The sequence below is a fragment of the Chelonia mydas genome, chromosome 16 (genome assembly GCF_015237465.2).
Source record: "Chelonia mydas isolate rCheMyd1 chromosome 16, rCheMyd1.pri.v2, whole genome shotgun sequence".
NCBI classification, from domain to species: domain Eukaryota; kingdom Metazoa; phylum Chordata; order Testudines; family Cheloniidae; genus Chelonia; species Chelonia mydas.
In genome coordinates, this window is record NC_057857.1 from 16,068,682 (window position 1) to 16,092,629 (window position 23,948).

General features: G+C 46.3%; 1 protein-coding gene across 2 annotated transcripts; it reads left to right on the top strand.

Moving 5' to 3' along the window:
- The first annotated feature begins 650 nt into the window (after nucleotides 1–650).
- On the top strand, nucleotides 651–15,456 carry GFI1B (growth factor independent 1B transcriptional repressor). Of its 2 annotated transcripts, XM_007061029.4 has the most exons (7): nucleotides 656–1,006; nucleotides 6,441–6,569; nucleotides 8,899–9,066; nucleotides 10,530–10,792; nucleotides 11,492–11,629; nucleotides 12,742–12,907; nucleotides 13,733–15,456. In XM_007061029.4, the coding sequence occupies exons 2-7, from the start codon at nucleotides 6,455–6,457 to the stop codon at nucleotides 13,909–13,911; spliced, it is 1,029 nt and encodes a 342-aa protein (XP_007061091.1). In that variant the 5' UTR covers nucleotides 656–1,006; nucleotides 6,441–6,454; the 3' UTR covers nucleotides 13,912–15,456. The 2 variants fall into 2 exon arrangements, with proteins under 2 accessions (XP_037735647.1, XP_007061091.1); XM_037879719.2 differs by lacking the exon at nucleotides 8,899–9,066 and having other exon boundaries at nucleotides 651–1,006.
- Nucleotides 15,457–23,948: the final 8,492 nt, after the last annotated feature.

Below are 23,948 nucleotides of genomic sequence, written 5' to 3' on the forward strand. Positions count from 1 at the left end.
AAGCTACAGAAGTACAAATTCTTATCTTTACTCCTGAGTGGAAAAGCATATTGGAAAGATGTCTATTAATTAACTTGCATTTTTCTAAATATATATTTATATAATACATACGTGAATGAAGTATGTGTATTTATACATATAGATGCTTGTTAATGATCTTGTATTTTTGCTAAATGTATGCGTGTAATGTATATACATATTTATTTTTGTTGCATGTATATACATTACACGCATGTAATATACATTTTGTTGCATATACATATACATGCAACAAAAATAAATATGTATATACATTACACGCATACATTTAGCAAAAATACAAGATCATTAACAAGCATCTTTTGCAGATATTAGATGGAGGTATCTAATCCTTTTTTCCATGTAGACTGCAGAGGTAAAGATACATTTTGAAATAAAAAAAATCTTGTGTATGTGCATTAAATGGTTTTATGCATGAGTCTGAAGTGTGTGAGTGTGTGTATGAGAGAGAGTGGTGAGATGTCTGAGAGCTGTGATGTGTAAATGAATGTGTGTACAAATACAGCTTCCTTAACAGCCATTTCTTTTTTTGTAAAGTCTGTTTGGTACATTATTTCCCTGTGTCATGCACTTTGTCAGTGTCACAAAAGACTATTCCAGCAGAAAGCCCCACTGTGTTAAGGGCACTGCTTCTACGGAGCATAGTTGAGCAACATGAATTCTCTTCAAGTTTTCAAAGTCCTGGAAAGTTTTGATAAGCAAATACTGTGCAGGCTCTGCTTCTCCATTGGTTGTTTCTTCACCGCCAGATTTTGACACAAATAATCTGATTGAAAAATCAGGGAGGGGAACAGGGGCAAAAAACAGAAAGAAAAAAGGAGAAGTATCTATTTCAGAAGACAGCTACCAAGTGAAAAAGTGGAAGAAAGAGCCACAAAAAGAGAAAGAGAAGACCTCTTGCTGGGGGTCTGTCTGGGGAGATTTCAAGGCTGAGCTTGATTCCTGCAAACCACAGCCCCCCAAACAGGTGATTTTTTTTTTTACACGTTTACTGACTTTGTTGAATTCATTCCTATGATGTGTCTTCATAAGCTTTTCTTTTCTTGTGTTTGCAGATATATCCCACCACATGAGTCAGTTACATGTGTTGGGGATTTTTTCAGGATAATAAGGTGCTTAGATAAAATGATCAAACCTTTTAAAAACTGTACATTTATTTAACTTAAACACATGCACACGGGCATGTGCATGCACACACACTTAAGTAATTAGTAGCAGATAATGATAACAGCAAAAAAGGTACAGATAAGATATTACTATGCCCTTAAACACCTAGGTCACAACAAGCACCTATAAGCAGAACTCATTTCCAGGTGTGCCCCTTTGTATCTCAGCAATGAGGACATATTACATTTTTTCTTTTAATTGATATTTTCATGGGGCCAGATCTTCAGCTTAAGTAAATTCACAAAGCTCCATTCACTTCAATGAAGCTATGTCAGTTTACAACCATTGAGGATTTGGCCCATATTATTTAGTATTGTTGGCTCCAGTTTACCAATTGATTTAACTTGTTTTTCCCCCTCTTAAATATGTTGATTAATGTGGCATAATTTTTAGCATATGGAATAAGTTTGAACTCCCACCTGACATACAGCCAGATTGGTTCAATGCACTGGTCAGGAGAGTAAACAAATGACAAGCCCACACGATGGGTGAGCCTGTAAATTAAAGGAATATAGGATTTGCTTTACAGTACCTTGTCAAAGCTATTTATCCTTTGACACCCGATCCAATGCCCATTGAAGTCAATGAATCTGGCTCCTAATGAACAATCCTGGAATCACTTTTTAAATCCCTTTATTTTTAAAAAATGTATTTAATCCAGATGGGCGAGTATTTCCATCCACATTATGGGCAAAATTATTATGAAAAACTGCCAGCCCCGGCACAACGTCCATTTGCCCAACCTTACCATGATAATGAAGAACTAATTATATGTTTATCTCTCCATTAAAAACAAGTACAAATTACTCATTCCTAGTGAGTAGAATTTTATAAGGCTGGACTAGTGAGTTTAAATTTTGGTTTAAAAAACTGAAAGTCTTTTTGAATGCTACTTAAGATCCAAAGTGTCAGGAGCCCGTAAAACCTCTTATTTTGTCAGTACTCAAAAAAATTAAAATACATGCGGATGATAGTGAGGTTTCTTCATAATGCAGAATCTTCTGTAAGACAGAGAGTTCTTTATTTTTATAAGGTTTGTGCTTTGGTTTGGTTTTGTTGTTTGTTTTGTTTTGTTTTGCACCAGAATACTGGGAAAAAAACTACAATATCAATTAAAGTTTGTAGGAAGAAGAAAATATCGTCCCCTGGGCTGAACCCTTGTACAATGAGCAACCCATCTGAAAATGTATTTTATTTGTAACTCTAAAAGTCTGTTGTGGATTTCCTTCAAACATAGTGAAAAAAGCTTCCTTCATCTTGAGAGTTAACTTTCCAAATTCGGAGATAGAGAGATTTGAATTTCAGGAGTTACAAGGAGATGAAAGTCTGTCTTAGAATGGAACATATGTAACAAATTTAAGGCCTGATTCTGGATGGTGTTGAGTGCCTTCCAGGATTAGGTCCATAGGGTGCAATCCTGAAAACATCTGCTATCAAATGTTTGCTTATTGTTGTGAGTATTCCCATTGAAGTCAATGGGACTACTCACAGCTGTAAGTGCTTCACTCGGTAGTAAGTGTTTGCAGGATCAGGGTCTAAGCTATGAAGACCATATTTGTCTCTCCATAACAGCAGTCTTCTGACAGGCACAAGAGCCCTTTACAGCACCAACAAAGGGCCTGATCCTGCATTTTTTGTGCACTGCAAACTCCAATTCATTTCAGTGCGAGTCAGGGATGCACAAGGAATGTTGGCTCAGGCCCCATGTCTCAGTTCAAACAGAAGTCAGAAACCCCTGAAAATAAGACATTCTAATAGAAGTTCTTGTACATTGAGTGTGACAATGTGACTGCAGTAGATCTTACACATTTTTGATTAGATGTTCCCTATAAATTCTATTGGCCACCTATCAAAAGTGTCCTAAAGGCTCTAGGAACCTTTGGGATGGAAGGTGTGCTGCAAATATAAGATATTATTGTGAACATTGGCCTAGATTTTCAAAAGGAGCTAGTAACTTTGGGTGCCTCAGTTTTGGGGGTACCAAAGATGCATTAACAGGGCCTGATTTTCAGAAATTGCTGACCATCCACCCTTTGTAAGTCAGGACCTTTAAAGGGTCTCAAGTTAGGCACCCAAAAATCAAAAAGTCCAAAATCACTAAATCACGAGCCACTTTTGATCTAAAAATCTAGGAATATTTTTTCCATGCTGCAAGCCAAAACTGTAACTTGGCCACTCTCCCTGGGGCTTCCTCTGACTGCTTGGAAAATACAGTAGCCAGTTGTGCGTTCTGTAACTGAGCAGTAAACAAGTAACTCTGATGAGTCTGACATTGAATTTACATTCTCTTTTGAACCAAGAAGAATCCAAAACAGTCACATTTTGAGTAATCATCCTTGGCTAATCAGTGAAACATTTCTTATATGATCACCATCCAAGGAAGGGATTGTCACCAAAGAGACCAGCAAAAACCAGCTCCCTAAAAGATGGGTTTTAAACTAAAGGTTGAACAAAACTGTGCTGGAAGACTCAGTGGTTGCTTAAGACATAGGGCTGCCAATTTTGGTTGTATGTATTCCTGGAGGTTTCATCACATGACATAATCGTTAATTAAAAATTAATCTTCGATTCCTGGAGACTCCAGGACAATCCTGGAGGGCTGGCAAGCCTATAAAATAATACAAGTGTTGTCTGTTTAAGGTGGGGTCCGTAGTGCTGGTTTCCCTTGATATCATGGTTAGATATTAGCAGCAGTTGACCACTTGTTACTGATAATCTGTGTTTCAGAGGGAGATAATATTTTTCTCTCACAATCTGTGCTTCCAGCTTTCCTCACATTTGGTCGTGTGAATCACAAATATAATCTGATGCAGTTAATTAACTACACTCTGGGTTCCCAGTTCCTGTTTTCTCTGTAATGTGGCGTGGGGGGAGGGGGACTTCCTTTTGCAACGTTCAGTAGTGCATAAAAGATTGTTGAACTAGGCACAGGCCATTATCTGCCATACAGACACTGAGCCAAATTTGGGTGTCATTTATACTGGTGTAAATCTGGAGTAATTCCATTGATTTCTGTGGAGCTATTCCAGATTTATTCTAGTGAACTGAGAGCAGAATTTGGCCCAGTGTATCTAAATGAAACACTGTGGGCCCAATCTGGCAAACACCCCACCTGGGAAACTCCTGTTGACTTCAGTGGAAGTTCTACACACATTGACTTGCAGGATTGGGCCCTGTAACTTTGTGGTGCTTAAAAGAAGCCTCAGTAGGGAGTTATGGGAAAGTAAATAGAACTAGGTAATATGAAGTCATTGCCTGCTAATCAACACTGATGGTTAAAATACGCTGTCCATTTTCAGCCCTATATTGGTCCCCCTTCTAACTTTCTAACATAAAAAAAAAATTCTCCTTGTGACCCAAACTTTCACATGTTAATCTCAAGTCACTTGAAATTTTCTTGGTAAAATTTGAAGAAAACCAGGTGAGCCTATTTCAGAGTAAAATCTGACTAGGGAGTTCAAGATTTGGCCTAATAGATGGGTTATTAAGTGATAGGAGCCCTGGGCCAGATTTACAAAGGTATTTAGGTGCCTAAAGATGAGGATGGGGTGACGTGTGATTTACAAAAGCACTAGTTAGGTGCCTAACTCTTATTGACTTAAATGGGACATAGACACCTAACCTACGTAGGCACTTTTGTAAATCACACTAGTCACCCTATTTGCACCTTCTGGCACCTAAATGCTTTTGGAAATCTGTTCCCCTGTCCCTTGGACAAAGCACTAGCCTATACAATTATATTTCGAATACTCTAGGTAAGTTTCTGCACTGGGCCCTGGAGAATGGACTAGATGAACTCAGAGACCTTTCCCATCTCTAGTTGCTGTGTTTCCATGATCCATTCACAACTTTCCCTGGCTCCCCTATCCTGCCTCACTGAGACATTTCAGGTCATTCTTGCTCTACAGGTGCTGGGCTTTTTTCTTTTTTTAGTAAATATGTACATTATGCTTCAACTCCTCTCATGTGGGGGTGGGGTGAGAGGGAAAGGGGGAGAGGAACACTTCCCTGTCAACACAGAGCCAGGATTTACTACAAACTTTCCAGGGTAAAATATACCAGGCTTTGCTTTTACTGCCACTGTACTGAACAAGTATAGGGAAAAATGCAAATGTGCATGCAAATAAGAGATCACCTGATCTCCTTGTAGTGTCTAACGTTGAACATTTTCCCGTGTTCTCTAGCACAAGACCAGTTATTAGCCCTTGGGAAGTGGGGAGGGAGTAGGCCTGGGTACTAAAGATAACAGATGCACTGCAAGTGAATTTCATATGATTAAATTCCAGCATTTGATGTTTGTTTCTAACTCGTGCATTTCAACAGCCTCTTAGAGACAGCGTGTAACCCTTTCCCACTGAGCACTTCTGCTATGCCATTGCTTTGACTGTCATTTGTCAGATAAAAAGCCAAATCATCATGCAGCGCTGGTAAAGAAATTTCATGTGCATTAAAGAGTTTAACCCCACATCAGATCAAGGCTCCCTCTCTATTATTGTTCAGCATGTCTTTCACGTTGTTTTGTTGTTATCATCATTAGCGTTTGTACAGTGGCAGCACCTAGGGGTCCCATCATGGAATAGGACCCCATTGTGCTAGGCACTGTAGAGATACAGAACAGAAAGACACCCTCTGGCCCAAAGAGATGTTTTCCAGCCAGCTCTCCCACTTTGTCATCCATTCAAAAGACTAGAATCAGAGATGCAACATTGTCTAGCGGCTAGAGCTGGGGAGTAGGAGTTCTGCATTCAGTTCCTGTCTTTGCCACTGACTCACTGTGTGGCCTTGGGCAAATCATTTAACCTCAACGTGCCTCATTTTTTCCCTCTGTAAAATAAAGATAACAATACTTCTTTGCCTCAAAGGGCGGGGGGCTTATATTAAAGCACTTTGAGATTTGCAGTCATCTCTGCAGCCACTGACAAACAGTGTCTGACAATGACATGGTGCTCCTCTTGCCCTGTCCATGGGTTTCAGTCTCCTGCCCTGGAGCTGAATCCATCCCAGCTCCTAATTCCCTGCAGCCATTCCTCTTTGACTGGCTAGGAGTAGGGGGAGCAGGATCTTTCAACTGAATGCTCTGTCTCAGTATAGGTTGTTCATCCATAAACAAGACATAAGGGTTTTATTTCTGGTCATCAAAGCACCAGGAGCTGGGGGGTAGGGGAGTGGGGAGTGATAGAAAACATTTCTGTCCCTCACCATTATTTATCCCATCCTTCAATGTTTCTGCCCAGGAAGTGCCTGGAAAATGCCACGTTCTTTTTTGGTGAAGAGTAAGAAGGCCCATACCTACCACCAGCACCACTCTGTGGAAGAGGACCTGCCTGTATCCACATGGGATCCCATACCATCGCTCTGCCTTGGTGAGTCAGGTGCATCCTCTGGGCTTGCTGAAGTACACCAAGGCAAACAGCAATTGGAAAGCCATGCTGGAACACAGAGCTGTGACACCAGCTGGGAACCTCTTTAAGTAACTTGCCTATTGAAGTCAATGGGCATTTAGCTTGAGTAAAGCGTGAGTATGAACTGATTAAACAGTGAGTGAAGGGCCCCAATACACAAACAGTGGCTTCCCCTCTACGTGCTTTCTCCCTTGCCCTCTAGACCAAATCCACTGCTGGCATAAACAGGTGCAACCTTGTTGAAGTCAATGGAATTGCACCTTTTCTTCAGAAACTGCATTTGGCTTCTGTTTGTGTCTCCCCTTTGACTTGATGGTTTAGCGATTCCAGGGGCAGCACAGAGATACCATACTATACTGGAGGGCTTTGCTCGCACCTGTGAATTTAAAAGCTTGAATAAATGTGTTTCTATTGATTCCCAGATCCCTGCCTTGCTTGCATGGAAATCACTGCAAAAAACCCTCCCTTCTTCTGCTTTCTTTCATTTTAAATATAAATATTTATTCCCATGTTCCCCAGAGGGCAGGTTTAGGACATGCAACAAAACCTGTGTGGATCTCGCTGCACTTATGTTCAGCCACAGCAGCTGACTCCAGCAAACATCCACTAGCGATCAGAAATGCTTGGAGTTGGTGGATGAATTTTCACGGGTGCCTAACTATGCTGCCTGTATACCTATCTGCCACACATACACTCTTTGTCTAGGCCCCATCCGTACACTGTCGCTATGGGTATGTCTATGCTGCACCTGTGCATGTGAATGGCAGCTTGTGTAGATATACCTGCACTAGCTAGCTCACTAAAAATAAAAGCAAGGTCCCTATGGCCTGGGCTTCCATGGGGGCTAGGTACACATCGAGGTACACACTAGCTTGCACAGGTGGTGCTGAAGCCTGCACCACAGCATCCTCACTTCTAAGCTCGGGTGCAGTGAGCACAGATATGTCTACCTGAGCTGCAAATCACACCCCCAGCTGCAGCGTAACCTGTGTCTATACCCCACTGTCTGTGCAATACCAACCGCTGGTGAGTTGCAAGGAATTTCACAGCAGGATGGAGGAGTGACAGGATACCAGCGTAGTCACGACCGTGGAAGGAATTGCCCCCTGACTATTTCACAGTGAGGAACTTGAGGGGCAAGCTGATGTGTGTTGCCTGCACTTAAACCAGCCTTCTTTTGTGGATGGATTTCCCGCCCCTACCAACCCCTCTCCCCTCCCATGCATTCTCCCACAGCTGTCACTGGAGCAGGACAGATGGGGCAGTTATCTGCACCCCTCAGGCACCATTCAAATTTACTTTATTCAAATTCAGGCTCAATTTACAGTTTGTTTTGGCCCCATCTGTGAAACTAGAGCCTCGCCCTGCCATACCCTCATGGGAAGAAGTAAAGAGACAGCATGGTAAATCCCCATCCTTTGGAGAGTTGTATTGTCCAGTTCAGTATCAAGGAAGGGTCCGGCCCTTTCTCTGATCTCTACTACCCTCAAGAAACCCCAGCCTCTTCTGAAATCTACGACACTCTCCCTTTTCAGATAGCCCAACTCCTCCCATTTCCAAGGTCAACCCATTGCTGAGCAAGGAGAGAGGTGAAACCAGTACTTGGCCTCAGACCAATTCAGACACTTGGAACAGGCCCATTCCATCTCCTATTGCCAACCAGCAAAAGATGGTGGGTCTGTTTTAGAGATGGCCTGGCCAGGTGTAGAGAAATGTGAGGGTCATTGAACGCTGGGGTAGGGAGGAGACTTCTGGGCTCTGTTTCCAGCTCTGCCACAATGTGACAAGCCCTTTAACCTCAGTTTATCTGACTAGAAAATGGGAATAATAATCCTGAATGCTCTGCAGGAAGGGCGGTGAGGCTGAATTTGTTAATGATTGTTAAGCACCTGGATGAAAGGTGTTATATATGTGCAACTTACTGTAACAAACCCCTGGACACTTAGGATTTCATGGCTGTCAGCCTGCTGCATACCAAATGCCCCACTCCTTCCTCCCTGCTTCCCTCTTCCCAGTCCATGGTTTGCCACTTGAGCCGTCAAGGCAACGATAGAATTCAGATTCTTCTTCTCCAGCATGCACAGGCCCTGATTCTGGAGCTAAGAATAATCTCCATTAGCACCACAGGGCTTATGACACACAGTTAAGCAGTTCTGATTCCATCCACCAGAGGACAATGTAGTACATGCACATACACAGACACGCTCATTCATACACACTCGCTAACTCATTACATTATTGATATTTTGCCATCTAGAATAAATTAACCCTGATGCCATTCTGATCACAGCCCCATGTGACAAGTCGTCAGAAGAAGTCAGGACCTTCAGCGCAGAGTTCAAAAGCGAGTACCCAGAATGCCTTGTTCCAAAACAAGACAAGGACCGTGCTGGACTGAAGGAAGAAGGTGCGCCTGCCCTGTATCTGAACAGGACATTGTCAGGGCCTCCAGCTCAAGGTTAGCTATACAAGGCCAGACTCTCCAAAGAGCTCAGGGCCTGATTTTCACATGCTCTGCACTACAATTAGGGCCAGATTTCCAAAAGACTTCAGTGCCCAGCTGACTCCCATTGTGACACCTCTGATCACACTGTTTATGGCAGAGCTGAGCCCTTTTGAAAACCTGGCCCTGAACGGTTCATGAATCGAAGAATTGCACAATGGTTGTTGCTTTGGTAACAAGGACCTCAGAATAAATAGGGCTCAAGAGATATTATTCCAAATTATATGAGGTATTGACTCATATCAACTAAAGGCCTAGTGATTCTGAGAGGGTTTCATCCGCTAGCTCACCTTCACAGCCAACATCTGAATGCAGGAATGTCATGGCCCATTGGCACCGGCACCACTAGCCCCGTGTTAAAGGGAAGTCTCATATCAGCCAAGATAACATGAGTGCTGGAAGCATCTCTTCCCTACCTCATAGGCCCTGGTGGCCTTTAAATCTGATGAGCTTGGCATTTGGTTACTACAGTATGGGCACCTTAGAGATGTTGGTGATTGAGAGATAGACTGAGGTTGTTACTGTCACTGTTGCATATGTCCCCACATACACGTGCACACACGTCCATACCACCACATTCTTACAGCACCACCTGATGACAGTCTCCACTAGTACCTGAACCCCTCTGTTCTCGGTCTGCGGTAGGTTGCCCAGTCTGCTTGTACGTAGCAGGCCATTGACAGGCACTGCACCAAACTAGGAAGTACAAGCTGAGCTGCTGGGAAGTACTAACTGCCCTGCCTAGAGTATCAGCAACATGAAGCTAATCCAGCCACCATACGCTGGGACAGATTTGTGTCTAGGGTGGCTCCTAGACCACATACAGCAGAATTAAGACAGCTCTGCCCACCTACCAGAGTTATGAGAAGGCTTTTCTGTTTCTGTGTTTCCCACGGGCAGCATTTCCCTCTGTGCTTCTGGGATAGATTTGTTTCATGCCAGACAGCACGGCCATACATTTCAGACTGAGATTAGAAACATGTCAAACCCCCCTAACCGTGAGCTCGTTCTGTCGTTTCCTGCACAAGAGAGAAGAGACAGTAATGAGTGCAAAGGGGACTTATTACTGGGGCACAGCCACATCCTGCAGGTCTCTCTGAGGCTCGAGCTCCCAGACTGCACTAGTCTCATTACACAAGCTCTCCCAAAGCCCTGGCCTGGTCTGGGCATCCATGAAAGGGACTGTATCCTGATCTGAATGCTGTGGCTTAGGCCCATCTGTAGATGAGATCAGCGTTTGAATTGAAGCGCACTGGTTACTAATCTTTCCCTGTAGCTTTCCTGAGTCAGGTATTCTCATTACAGATATTAAGCAGTAATAAAATGACTTTGCTGAGCAGGTCTGGGAGCATTTGCATGAGTACCCAGGCAAAGCAGAAAGCCTGCCAATCTGTTCTCCTTCTTCTTTGCCACCTCAGAGACATCCGTCCCAGCTCTGCAAGTGAAGGGCTGCAGCAATTCCACAAGCACCCCCACCTTCTACAAGCCCAGATTCTCTTGGGATGCCTTCCATTCTCCATACAGCTACAGGCAGATGTCTTCCAGCATGCAGTCAGCCCTCCTGGAGCGCTCAGTTAGTCTGTATGGCAGCCACCTCCTGCCGAGCTCTGAGCCGCCTATTGATTACAGCATGCGTTACTCACCGGACATGGAGACATACCACTGTGTGAAGTGCAACAAGGTGCATCACCAACTAAAGCCATAGGGCTGGGGAGGAGCCTGGGATGATTTTCATCACATACATACACCACAGTCCCACAGGCTTGATTTAAGGTACAAGGGACCCAGCTGGAGGATGGATACCATGGGTCCGATACGGCCAAGGGCACCGGGAGCCTATGCAGGCAATATGTACTTGGTGCTCCGTGCTCCCCCACCCATGCCACACCAAAAGTATAGCTCCTGCACTGACACCTACACTACCAACCACTATCAAGTTGATAGCAGAAGGTCTCCGTAAACAAGAACCTGGCTCTGCTGAGCAGAGATTGCCATAAGCCACAGAGTTTGGATATGGATCTGAATCTGAACATCACTAAAGTTTGGATCTAGAGTTTTGGCTTAGCCCACTGGGAGAGTAAGGCTAGCTGCCACATTCAGAGCCAGCGTGAAAGTTTGGGAAGAGCGGGTGTGTACCCAGGGGTTTGGTTTGAGCCCCTCTCTGCTGGTAAATAAGAGCACCTCATTTTGACTAGCCCAGAAGTAGAACTAGCAGAGACAGCTGGCTATTCACTCTCCTGGCTGGGGAAATAGTTCTGTGATTGGGCTCAGCTAATATGGGCAGCTGGAGGGAAACATCAGACAAAGAGAGGGAACTGGAAAATAGAGTTGGAGACATGGCTGGCTCCCAGGATCCTCACTGGCAGCTTTCCTCTTCCAGGTATTCTCCACCCCACATGGGCTGGAGGTCCATGTCCGAAGATCTCACAGTGGGATGCGGCCCTTTGCTTGTGATGTGTGCGGCAAAACCTTTGGACACGCTGTGAGCCTGGAGCAGCACACGAACGTCCACTCCCAGGTTGGTCGCCAACAGGGAGCCGATGGCATTGCAGAGTCACCCGTGGCACTGAATTCCCAAAGGGGCTGGCTCCTCTGATACCTCGAAGCAGATTCTGGGCAAATCTCTGCTCGTGCTGAGTCCTCCTTGTTAGGTTTGGTGGCACACCTCACGTGACATGATATGATTTGCTGGACTTTAATTGGCAGGCCCTCTTGAAAAATAGCAGGGAGTTTGGGAGGGAACAGACATAACTAGAGATGGGTCTGAGCCACAACCAGGGCTGGCCTTACCATGAGGCGAACTGAGGAGGCCACCTCAGGTGCCAGACTGGGGGGCGCCACTAGGACCCAGAGTTTCAAAGCTTTGGCCCAAGCGAAGGGGCATAGGGGCATCATTTGAGCTCTCCGCCTCAGGTGCCAAAATGTTGTGGGCCAGCCCTGGCCACAACATTCAGATCCAAATGTCTTAAGAGTTAAGGGGTTGTCTGGATAACCAGGGTTTTGGTTCAGTCCACTGTAGCAAGACAGGCGCACCGTGACATTCAGGTCTGAGCCTCCCCAGAGTTTGAGAGTATTTGGATACAGGAATTTGGCTGGCAGCCATCTGTTATAACAAAGGGGGAATCCCCAGCAGGTAAACACAACAGCCTTCCTGCAGACACACCAACAGAGCAACACCAGTGCCAAGAACATTTACACATCCACAACAGTCAGGAGGACTGAGGACAATGGACCTCATTCTTGGCTCTCTGTTCTCACAAATCTCAATGTTCTCCTTGGTAATTCCCTGCACATGTCAGCGGTTCATTTGCAATAGTTTCCTCCTGTGATACACTCCTCCTGCATGACACAATCTAGTGACTCAGACTGCTTTAAGCTCTTTGGGGTAGAGACTTTTTTATCCTGTGTTTGGACAGCACCTAGCACAATGGGATCCTCCTGGTCCATGACTAGTCGCTGCTGTGTGCTAGTGCAATACACATGAATAATAATAATAGTATTCCTAGGAGAGGATTACCTGATTTGTCTTGTCTAACTTGCTAGCCTGCCTAGTTTTCTGCTAGCTTTGGGGTCCATCACTTCACCTGTGAATGACAAATCTGATCCCCAACATTTCATTTCCCCCAACAGGAGAGAAGCTTTGAGTGTAAGATGTGTGGAAAGACTTTTAAACGCTCGTCCACGTTGTCCACCCACCTCCTGATCCATTCAGACACGCGGCCCTATCCCTGCCAGTACTGCGGCAAGCGCTTCCACCAGAAATCGGACATGAAGAAACACACCTACATTCATACTGGTGAGAAACCTTTCTGACATGAAACACACATACACACACACACACACACACACACCTGAGCCCACAGCTGTCACGCATACAGATACACTCACACACACACCAGTCACACATATACGTGCATACATGCACCTGAGCTGACAACACTAACCCGCACACGTGTACATGCACACCTGAGCCCACAACATTCATGCACACACCGGTGCACACATGCACACAGACACATGAGCCCGGTGTTCACGCACACACTTGTGCATATGCACTGAGATGATGTACAGAAAGATGCTGATGGTGAGTCCAATTGTGGGCTCAGCATATGTGTTTTTAATTTTGCATGTATGCCAGAAGGTATGATAGATGCATTCACACCTGTGCGGGGGGGGGGGGGCGGAGGGGGCAGCACAAGGTCTCAGCACCAATGAAGTCCCACTGGCCCCCTGCAGGGGTTGAATGTTCCCCCTTGGGACCCAGTCCGTAATGCCAGGCGGGAGGGATGAGCCCATTTTCCTTAGTGTAGAGGGTTTGAGTTTGTGTTCTGCTTGGGAGAGTTGGGGAAGAGGTGCAGGGATCAGAGACGGGGAATGAGAAAAAAGTGACAAAAAGAGGGTGAAAAAGAGCAGAGGGGGCACTGACTGAGCAGCCGCGGCAGAGAGACCAGGGACTGAATGGGCCCTGCAGGCCGAGCTCCCCTCTCAGCCCTACAGGGCCGTGTGGCGGCACATCAGCAGGGCAGTGTGTGGCGAACAGACCCGCACTGCCCACGCCCATCGTCCCAGCACAAACAGCCACCTCAGTTTGGATCCATGATGGTTTGTTTCTGTCCCATAGGGGAGAAGCCCCACAAGTGCCAAGTGTGCGGCAAAGCCTTCAGCCAGAGCTCCAATCTCATCACCCACAGCCGCAAGCACACCGGCTTCAAGCCCTTCAGCTGTGAGCTCTGTGCCAAGGGCTTCCAGCGCAAGGTGGACCTGCGGCGGCACAGGGAAACCCAGCACAGCTTGAAGTGAGAGCGCGCCCCGAGCTCTGTCCTGGACCCCCACTCCCAGCCACATGGAATCCCACCAGTATTCTGGCCTCGTCTCTCCCTCTGCTTGGCTTGGGGCACCCAACTTGTTAAATGCTTATCTCTGCCCAGATTCCCTGTGGGACTGGCACAACAACGTCATCCTCCCTGGTGTTACCCCGCATCCCCCTGCGCGTGACCAAGAATGGCACCGCCAGGAGCACTCACTGTCTAGTTTTATCATAGGCATTGGGCTAGGCTCTGATCTCAGTTACTCGACTGTAAATCCCCTGGAGTCATCATTACTCTGGATTTACACTGAGTGCAGGATCTCGCTCATCTCATCCACTGGCAACACAGAGGGACTCCTGGGTTGATGACACCAACTGACTAGCAATCTGTGCCAGGCGGGCTCCCTAACCACGCTTTACTTCGATGGTTAGGAAGATAAGGCCTGGGCATGCAAATAATTTGCATTCAATGAGCTGCGCTCAGCTAAAACAGGGTTCCCACAGAGGGCATAAATGTGGGGCACATACACCTAGATTCACATTCTCTCTACAGGAGTCTTTTTGTTATCGGGTGAAAAATATGTAGCACTGCATGTTTATCTTACAATAGAGTTGGGGGGGGGGGGGGACTAAAAATCAGACCCTGCATGCCCATATTAGTACCACCTGGCTACCTACATGGACTTCTGAGCTACTCGGTATTCAGGACCGTGGGGAATTTTGTTTCCCGGTCACTCTTATAAAAGAAGAAGCTGATCTATCCATCTTGCACCCATCCCATTAGTATGTGAGTACCCTACAAGTATTAGCAAGGCAAAGTAGCAGGATTTCCTTCTCTCTCTGGTCTAGCGGTTAAAGCATAGGGCTGAGAACAAGAGCCATGGGTTCTTTCCTTGGCTCTGCTACATCCGCACTATGTGACCTTAGGCAGGGCGCTTCCCCTCTCTCTGACTCAGCTTCTCCATCTGTAAAATGGAGACGATAAATATTAATGTATCCAGACTTGTCAAGTGCTTTGAGACCTTCAGCTGGAAGACACTAGAGAAGGGCAAAGTGCTATGTTAGGGAGAGACGTGCCTTTAAATGAGAGGGGCAATGCAGCCCCAACCAAGTCAGACTGGGACACTGTGTCAAACAGTGAGATCGCTGTGTTTAGCTTGAGGCTGGGATGCAGCGTCGGTTCCTTTGCCCCTCTCCTTACCCTAGCACTGATGAAGGAAACAAAAAGCCCTGCAGTGACTCTCCTACAGACAAAAAAGACATGATGCAAGTGGAGAATTCATTTACTGCCAGGAGGAAAGGGGCCAAATCCTGCTCGCAGTTACCCCAGGGTAAATCCAAAGTAACCCCAATGGCTCTGGCCGAGGATGTGAAGCATAAAAGCCTCAGTGTTTGTGCTGTGTCTAGGCTACTTTCCACTAATATGCAATCTGGCCACTCAAAACACTCTCCCCCTCCTTTGCTTGTACATTTACATATGTATTTATACTTCTTGTAATGTATATTTTTACTGTAATAAACCAGACTGTAACAACCTGTACGGGCCTGTTAGATTTCCCAGATAAACGCTATGTTTCTTCTCAGCACCCCGGGGAGGAAGACTATCACAACACTATGTGGACTAAAGACACAAATTTCAAGAAAGGCTTTGGCCATGCCCAGCACTGGATTTGCAGTACTCTGTCTGATTTACGAATCTGTCTCTTTACATATCACAGGGGCCTAGTCCACACCATGAACTAAAGTGTCACTTAGGGGGGAAATGCCAGCATAACCTAGTGGCTAAGGCACACTCAGTTGCTACAGAGCATCCACTACTCAGAGCCTATACTCAGACCAGCAAAGAAATCTTGGATCAGGTTTTGGTCCTGTTCACAGCGTGATACATACAGAAAGCCCCATATAGGCAGAGTACAGTTACCATCAGCAGGTAATACACTGAGAGAGACTTATAGTCGGCTCCCATTTAGTCAGCTCTTTTAATAGATCACAGCCAATGTTAGGATCCTGGTCAATGGCAGGGCTTCATGGGTTGGGTATAAACAAGTGGGGGGAAATGGGACTGAGGAATCACTCTCAGGATTACGAATGGGACAGCAAGCACACACACACTCACACATACACAGGGACACATAGCGCGTGCAACCCCTCCACAGGGTAAAAAGTCATTGTAAGATTACTAGAAGTGCTGCCAAGAATCCAAATGTTGATTGTGATTTGTTTGTTTATTTTGCACCCCTAAAATCTATAAAAAAAATATTTAAGGAGTTCCCAGGTATCTGAACCTCTCGACTGCTTCCCACTCCCAACCTCCCGCCCTTATGCTCTGTGGCAGCAGGTGTTTGGGACAGAGTTACGGGCAGAGCTGGTCACTGCAATGCTGGCGTGGCCTGAATAGAAGCTACACCAAGAGCACCTGTAAAACCACTCATAAAAACAAATCAGACAGCTGGTTCTTCCAAGCACAACAGCTGCTGTGTCTGGGACATTTCCATTGTTATCACTGATTTCCATGGGATGGCAGAGTCGCTGCTTGGGGGAAGGGGCTGGTATCTCCTCTCCTGAATCCCTGCCTCCACAGCCAACTTCTTTCCTTCGAACCAAAGCCACTCACCCACTTCAGTCATTTATTTTGCCTTGTACCCTAGGGCACACGGTGATGGCAGCAGCCCTGGTATCACTGAGCTGACTGGATAACTGAAGAGTTGTTAGACTGGAGTAAGCAATGGCAGCCCTACATTTATGCTAATTATGTGATCACATGAGCCCTGTATATCTTGGAGTCTCATGTCATGCAAGGCTGACTTTAGACACAGGCTGGACAGGCAGCCTCTAGAGAAACACATTTTAGGGGTACTATGATACTCAGGCGTTCCACTACTGAAAGCCGCAATGTGGCCAGAAGATGCCATGCACTGAGAGCTCATCTGCAGATCAAATGCAACAGGAGAAGGGTCGGCCTGACCCAGAAGCCTCCCCATGCCCAGAAGTCTCTAGGAGCATGGGTGGTGGAATGAGGCCAGCTGGCAGAAGGGGAAGGGAAGAAATGGAAGGTGACCTGGGAAAGGGGGAAGGGATAGAACTTATTGGGTTGGAGGCTGAGATACCACAGCTATTCTTCACATAGGGTAACAGTATACCTGGGGTAGGGCCAGGCACTGCTCCCTGCTGCTAAACAATGGATAGCTCTAGGGACACTGGCCATTTCCTCTGCATCCTGCATTCCCTGATTCCTGCTCAGCCTCCATTCCATGCAATGAGTGCAGGGGACCTTTTCTAACTGGTTTCCATTCCCGCTTTGTGTGTTGTGCTCTTGGCTTTTGCCCTTCCCTACAGCTTTTGTTCTTGGGTGGTGGCCAAGGGGGTTTCATAGGTATGTGGAGTTTGAGGGGAGAGCTTAATCACAGGCCGGGAGGAAACTGGGCAGAGCCCTGCAGGTCTTTCTTCACAAGATCCTTGAGACTCTAGGCTCATCCCTGTGAGAAGGGGCCTGAGAGGCCCCAGACTGGGGTCAACATGTAAGTTGCTCTTATCTCATAACATGGCTCCTCTTGAGGAAGGGATCCAGTTACCCAACCAGGACTCCAAACTGCATGGGGTTATGAGACCAGGAGGATGGGGGTGGGGAAACCTGAGTCACAGCCACAATGAAGTAACAATGTTCTAAGCACAACGGTGCATTTCAGGCCAATCTACTGGGCTTCACAGCACACCCAAGACATGAGTGTGGGGCATAGCCCTAAGCACCCTTTCATGTTACACCGCTTGTTCAGAAATCACAGTTCTGTTGTCCTCGTCTTTGCCAACACAAAAGGCTCCTTTGTCCAGTGGGAGCCCTGTTACAGCACTCTGCACTGACACACTTCCCACACACCTGAGCTGACTATGTCAGTGCACTCTAACATTGCCCCAACAGAGCTTTTTGCATTTCATTTCCCTGGTTTTTTGAAAGGGAAAGGGAAAGGAGGAAGAAAAGAAAAGGCCCACAGCTGCAACACTATGGAGCTAAGTGATTCTCCTTTGCACAATTCCACACTTTAATCTGCATCGCCTGAAACTGTTGAAATTCACCTGAAGGAGGGAGGGAGGGAGGAAGCAGTTGTGCCTACACACACACCGCATTGCACAGGGCTGGTGGAAGAGCCTTCAGGTCAGAATTCTGGAGGGACACCTGTCAGCAGAGAACAGATCATGGGCACAAGATAGGGAGGAGGCCTGTAGGCAGCGTACAGCCTCTTTCGAGAAGTCAGTTAGCCTATGGGCTAGGCTTTGTTGTAAAGGGCTTCCCTTTGGCTCATACTTCATCCAAACCTGGGAGCTGCTCAGCTGACTTAGCTGGTAGTTGGTGGTGCTCAGTACCCTACAGGATCAGGCCACTGGTGTCATCAGATTCGGACACACCTGCCCCCTTGTTCCCCAAACATACAAATCCTTCCCAATTTTGACTGCTCTGAACATAGCCCCCTTCCCACCGTCTATCCCAGCATCAGAACATTTTGGCCAGTCAATCAAGAAACCAGATAACAAAACAAAAAATCTCAACTAATCTTTGTGGCTGAAGAAAGAGCTGATTGTTTTTGCTCCTCGCTGAGCCCTCCCTTCCCCCCTCCCATGTCTCTCCCCCAACACCTTCGTTCCTTTATTGGAGGAAGAAATCCTGGTATTTGGACTGTTTTGTTTAGCAAATGAGGGCCATGCAAAGCGATCCCTCCGGGCAGCTGCCAGAAGGTGGGGGGGGGAGGCGGGGAAAATGAGTTGCTCCCAGCAGCCTTGAGCCATAGAGGGCTCCAGCCCAGCTGCATGCTATTGATCATGGATCTGTCTGGACATAGCCTGGCCCCGGAATGATCAAAACTGGGAAGAGCTGGGGGGAGGGAAAGGAGAGGGGAATGCTCTCCCAGGGGAGTGCCAGCAAGAAAAAAAGCTTTAGTAAGTGAGGTTGGAGGGTGTTGATGGGAACCAAAATCTGTGCCAGTTTCAGGAAAGCACCTCTGTTCAGGACAGCAGATTAGCGTTGCTATGAATAGAAACAGACTCGCTTAAGTCCTCTCCTGAATCAGAGCCTCTTGAAAGACTATGGGGAGGCCTAGGCCCGGTCTACATTACAGACCTATATCGGTGTAACTACGTCCCCTCAGGGGTGTGAAAATCCGCACCCCCTGAGCAAGGTAGTTATTCTGACCTAACCCCCCATGTAGACAGTGCTGTGCTAAGGGGAGAGCTTCTCTGGTCAACATAGCTACCGCCTCTCACAGAGGTGGATTAACTACGCTGACGAGAGAAGCTTTCCTGTCAGCACAGGAGCATCTTCACTTAAGTGCTACAGCACCACAGCTGTACCGATGCAGCGTTTTAAGTGTAAAAAAGCCGCCCCTAGTCTTTAACCTGACTTATGCTTACTCAGGTGAAAACTACAGGATGCCTTATCTCTACTAGGATTTTACCTCGTATTGGTTACCACATGTTAGCTAGCACCAGGGAAGAACCTTTCTGTTCTCCTAGTGCAGATGAGGTCTGTGAGTAGCAGACAGACACTCACTAAGCAAAGTTTCAGAGTAACAGCCGTGTTAGTCTGTATTCGTAAAAAGAAAAAAGAAAAGGAGTACTTGTGGCACCTTAGAGACTAACCAGTTTATTTGAGCATGAGCTTTCGTGAGCTACAGCTCACTTCATAACACGGCTGTTACTCTGAAACCTGTCATTATGCAGTTGCTATGCATCCGATGAAGTGAGCTGTAGCTCACGAAAGCTCATGCTCAAATAAACTGGTTAGTCTCTAAGGTGCCACAAGTACTCCTTTTCTTTTTTCTTTTCACTAAGCAAAATGGCTGCTTCTGGGGCAGGGCAGGGCAGAAGCAAGCCACACACTCTTCAGAAACAGCCTAAGCATGTCCAGCAAGTGCAGCTTTCAGAGGAGTTTGTTTGCCAAGTGCTGTTGCCTCCCTCCTGAGCTGTGGTTATGAGGAAGTGTTTTCACTGAAAGGGAAAACAAATAAGCCCATTTCCCAGCCCAAATCCCCACCTCTCTGCAAGTGCTGCATCCCTTGGGAGCTTCTCTCAGCTCAAGGGGATCAGCATGTCACCGCTCTACACTCTAAACAGAGGACATAAATGGAAGCCTCAGGACATTAGTCAGTCTCACAATACAGCTGCAGAAACATGTTCCCCGTTAGTCTAATAAAGATTCTTTCCTATTATTAAGGCCTTGTCTACAGGGGAGAAGTTGACCAGCATATCTGTGAATAAACTATTCCAGAAAAGCTATTCAGGTATAATTTAGCTATTCCAGAATAGATCCACATATGGACACTCTATTCCAAACTAAAAGTGTCTTTGATTCAGAAAGAATTACTCCACTCACACAGTGGAGTAACCATTCTGGGATAAAAATTACTTTAATTCTGGAATAGAGTCCACTATTGTGGAATAGTTAAATTATACCAGAATAGCTATGACAGTCAATGCACTCTGTAGAGAAGGACTGAGACAACACAGATCTATGCAGCAGAGTTACTGAACAAGGGCACTTTACCATATCATGAGTCAATGTAGACAGAAAGGTTGGTCTTGTGGCCAGGCTGGGGCTCAAGAGATCTGGCACAGATTTCCTGTGTCCTTGGGCAAATCACTTAGTTCACATTTTCATAATTGCTCAGCACCCACTTTTTAAAACCTGTCCCTTAATCCTCGAGCCTCACTTCTCCATCTGTAAAATGGAGAGAATACCTCCTTTCTCCAACCTTTTGTCTGCCCTATCCACTTAGATTGTAAGATCTTCAGGGCAGAGACTGACTCTCATTATTTATATAAACAGCGCCCAACATGATGAGGCTCTGATCTCAGTTGGGCCCTCTAGGCATTATTGGAATACAAATAGTTAATTAGAAAAATAACTCTGCAAAGCAATCTAATTCCAGAACTATCAGAGGATGAAAGAGAATATCATCCTAACCAGACACACAAATAATAACCCCCCAGCACTATAATAACCCCCCAACATACCCAAGAGACAGGAAGAATAAAGAGAAAGAACAAACCAGACCACCAATGGTATGTGCAACTGTGAAGAACATCCCAAGGAAAGAGACCTAGGGGGACATTAAGCCTAAGAATCATCCTGCCACAGTCTGGTTTCACTGAAGATTTCATTTTCAAGGAGCAGTTTAAAGGCAAATATCTGGTATTCTGGCCCTGAGGCTGGTTTTGAACTGGTGACCTAGGAGCATTCCCTTTGCCAATCAGGAAGGGCAAGAGAGCAAGAGAAGCAAGCGTAGGGAGAGCAGGAGTGGGGAAATCTGAGGCTGGGGAGGAGCTGACCATGCATCGAGCTCAGCTTTTGTCTGATAAGTTTATCAAGCACTGCCGGCTGCTAACTGTCAGCCAGCAAAGCGGGCCTGTTAGGGAGGAGGAACAGCTCCTGGTGTGAGATAGGACAGCCCATGCCTTATCAGAGCGTCTGAATGAAAGAGAGAGCTGGAGAAAGAGCGTGCTTTCCAACCACTTCATCTGAACAACAGACAGATTGGCAGGAAAAGACTGTCAAGCCCAACCAGGCCTCAACAGACAGACCTGTTCCATGCAAATAACTATGTTAAATGCAACAGGAAAGTTGCAAATTTGACCATAAAATCTCCAGGAAATGCAAAGGTTAAGGTTCTAACAGGAGCCTTGCCAGCAGTGTACATTCAGATTTTCAGCAAATAGCCCAGCCAGTTATTGAGCAGACTACCTATTCAATGTGGCTGAGAAAACATTTGTTTTGGGACATTAGCTTTCCTGACATTTTGTGGATCAAATCTGAGACTTCAATGCAGCATTAATGTGCGGTTTTGTGTATAATTTCCTTGGGAGGTAGGGGGGACTTATAAAAGAAGAAAATAGGGGAGGGGAATCAGAGAGAAACAACAAGCCCCAGCTGCTTTAATATGTAGCTGAGCAATTAGGCCAGATACCCATTTACGCTGAGGCCCCTTTATACCACTCCAGCAGTATAAAGGAGCCTGAGTTTAGGAGTAGATGGCATTTATAGCCAGCAAAGCCAAAGGCCCAATAAGCAATTACATTTCCACTCATTTTAAATTCCCAGCACAGTATAAAGGGAGCTGAGTGGGTTTTGTGTTGAACAGAAGTAGTAATATGTGCCACACACAGATAAGCACCATTGTGGACACTTTGATGGCAGCCTCAGCAGAGAGGCCATGGACTGAAAGAACCATTATAACCCCTCCCCTCCCGGGGTGCTGTACATCACTGGGGCAGGCACCTAGAAGAAGCACTCCCATTTTGGGGGACTGGATTACAGGGGATGGATCACTTTCTTCGGTTCACTCCCTCTGACGCATCTACTGTTGGAAGAGAGGATACTGGGCTGTATGGACCATTGGTCTGATCCAGTATGGCCATTCTTATGTTCTTATACATTTCTGCAAGGATTGTGATTGTGACAGAGCCTTGCTTACCTGCAGGCCCTAACCCTGCATCAGAACCAGCCATGCTCTAGCTCTTAGGCTGCATTCAAACTGATGACCTAGGGCTTGTCCAGACTCCACTAGAAAGTTTTACTGGCAATATTTCTGCAGGCATAGTGCTGCCAGCATAACGCTACTTATAAAACTTTTTTGGCAAAGTGCAGTCACACTTGGTTGCTTCTGCCCATGCACCGTGTCCATGCAGCATCAGATTGTACCAGCAAAAGAAGTGTTGCACCACGAATGTATCATGGTCAGTGAAACTGGAGTCTCAGGGCCTACGTTTCCTGGAGGGACTGACATCAATGGAACGGGTTGGTTTAGACTAGAAGCACCTCAGTCACATGAACAGAGCAGTGCCCAGGGTTTAATAAAGTTCCATTTGTTCAACTTAACTTGTACTGATTCACTCTTTGCTAATGAAACAGTGGGTAGCATCCCAGTGTCCTATGCCACCATCTGCCATGCTACTCTGGGGGAAGGATACTCTCACTCCTCTCAGGGAACTAAGAGACTTTGGGGTCAAATTCCCACAGCCCCCTCTGTTCCATCCCATAATCTACTGCTCTCCAGCCCATTACCAGCCCCCTGCACTGTCCAATCCCTTCACACCTCTAGAAGGCTGAGACTGGTTCTAAAGCGATTCATCCATTCCCAACTTCTGTCAATGCCACTCTGAGTTTCAAAGGCTTCAACAAAACAACCCACTACCCCCTTGATTTTGGCTCCCTACTGGATCATTTTAAAACAGGACTTATCTCGCTTCCCAGGCCCTTCTATATTAGGAGCTTTAACAGGATTTTTGGCAGTGGCCAAGCCTGCTGGTTTCTTCCCTTTATAAAATATAAGTTATCTTTTGCCTCAAGTGGGGACTAGGAAGTCAAGAGACTGGAGCATTACTGTTCCTTAAGGAGCCACATCCTGAAAGGCAGCGGGGCCTGGTGAGTCAGCATGTCAATCATCCACTGCTGCAGCCGGCCATTTATTTTGATCCAGCCTGCACCAGCCTGACTGCAAGTGAGTCAGGTTCAAGAGCTGCCCTTCAATAACCCTTGAGAGAGTTAGAAGAACTTCAGCTGCATTCAGAGCCAGTACAGCCTAGTGCACAGACCACAGGCCTCGGACTCAAGAAACCTAGGTTCTATTCTATTCTATTCTATTCCTGGCTCTACCATTGGCCTGCTGAGTGACCTTGGGCAAATCACTGCCCCACTGTGCCTCAGTTTCCCCATCTGTAAAATCACGATAATGATACTCCTTTGTAGAGTGCTCTGAGATTGTAACTTGGCAGCTGCCTCCCAAGCATCCTCTGGTGGCCTGGGGTAGCTCTGCAGTGCCTTGCCTCAGTTTCCATCCCTATAAAGTTCCACAAGAACTCCACCTCACAGTCCAATGGCAATTAAAACTCTCCCATTCTGGGGTCCAATTTATTTAGCCCTTAACACATTAACCCTCCAGGACCCAACACCAGTTCACTGTTTTTCCTCCCCTTGAGTCAGGCATCCCAACCCTCCTTCCCAGATCAGGGTTCTGTTCCTTTACTCACTGCAGAAAGCAGTCTT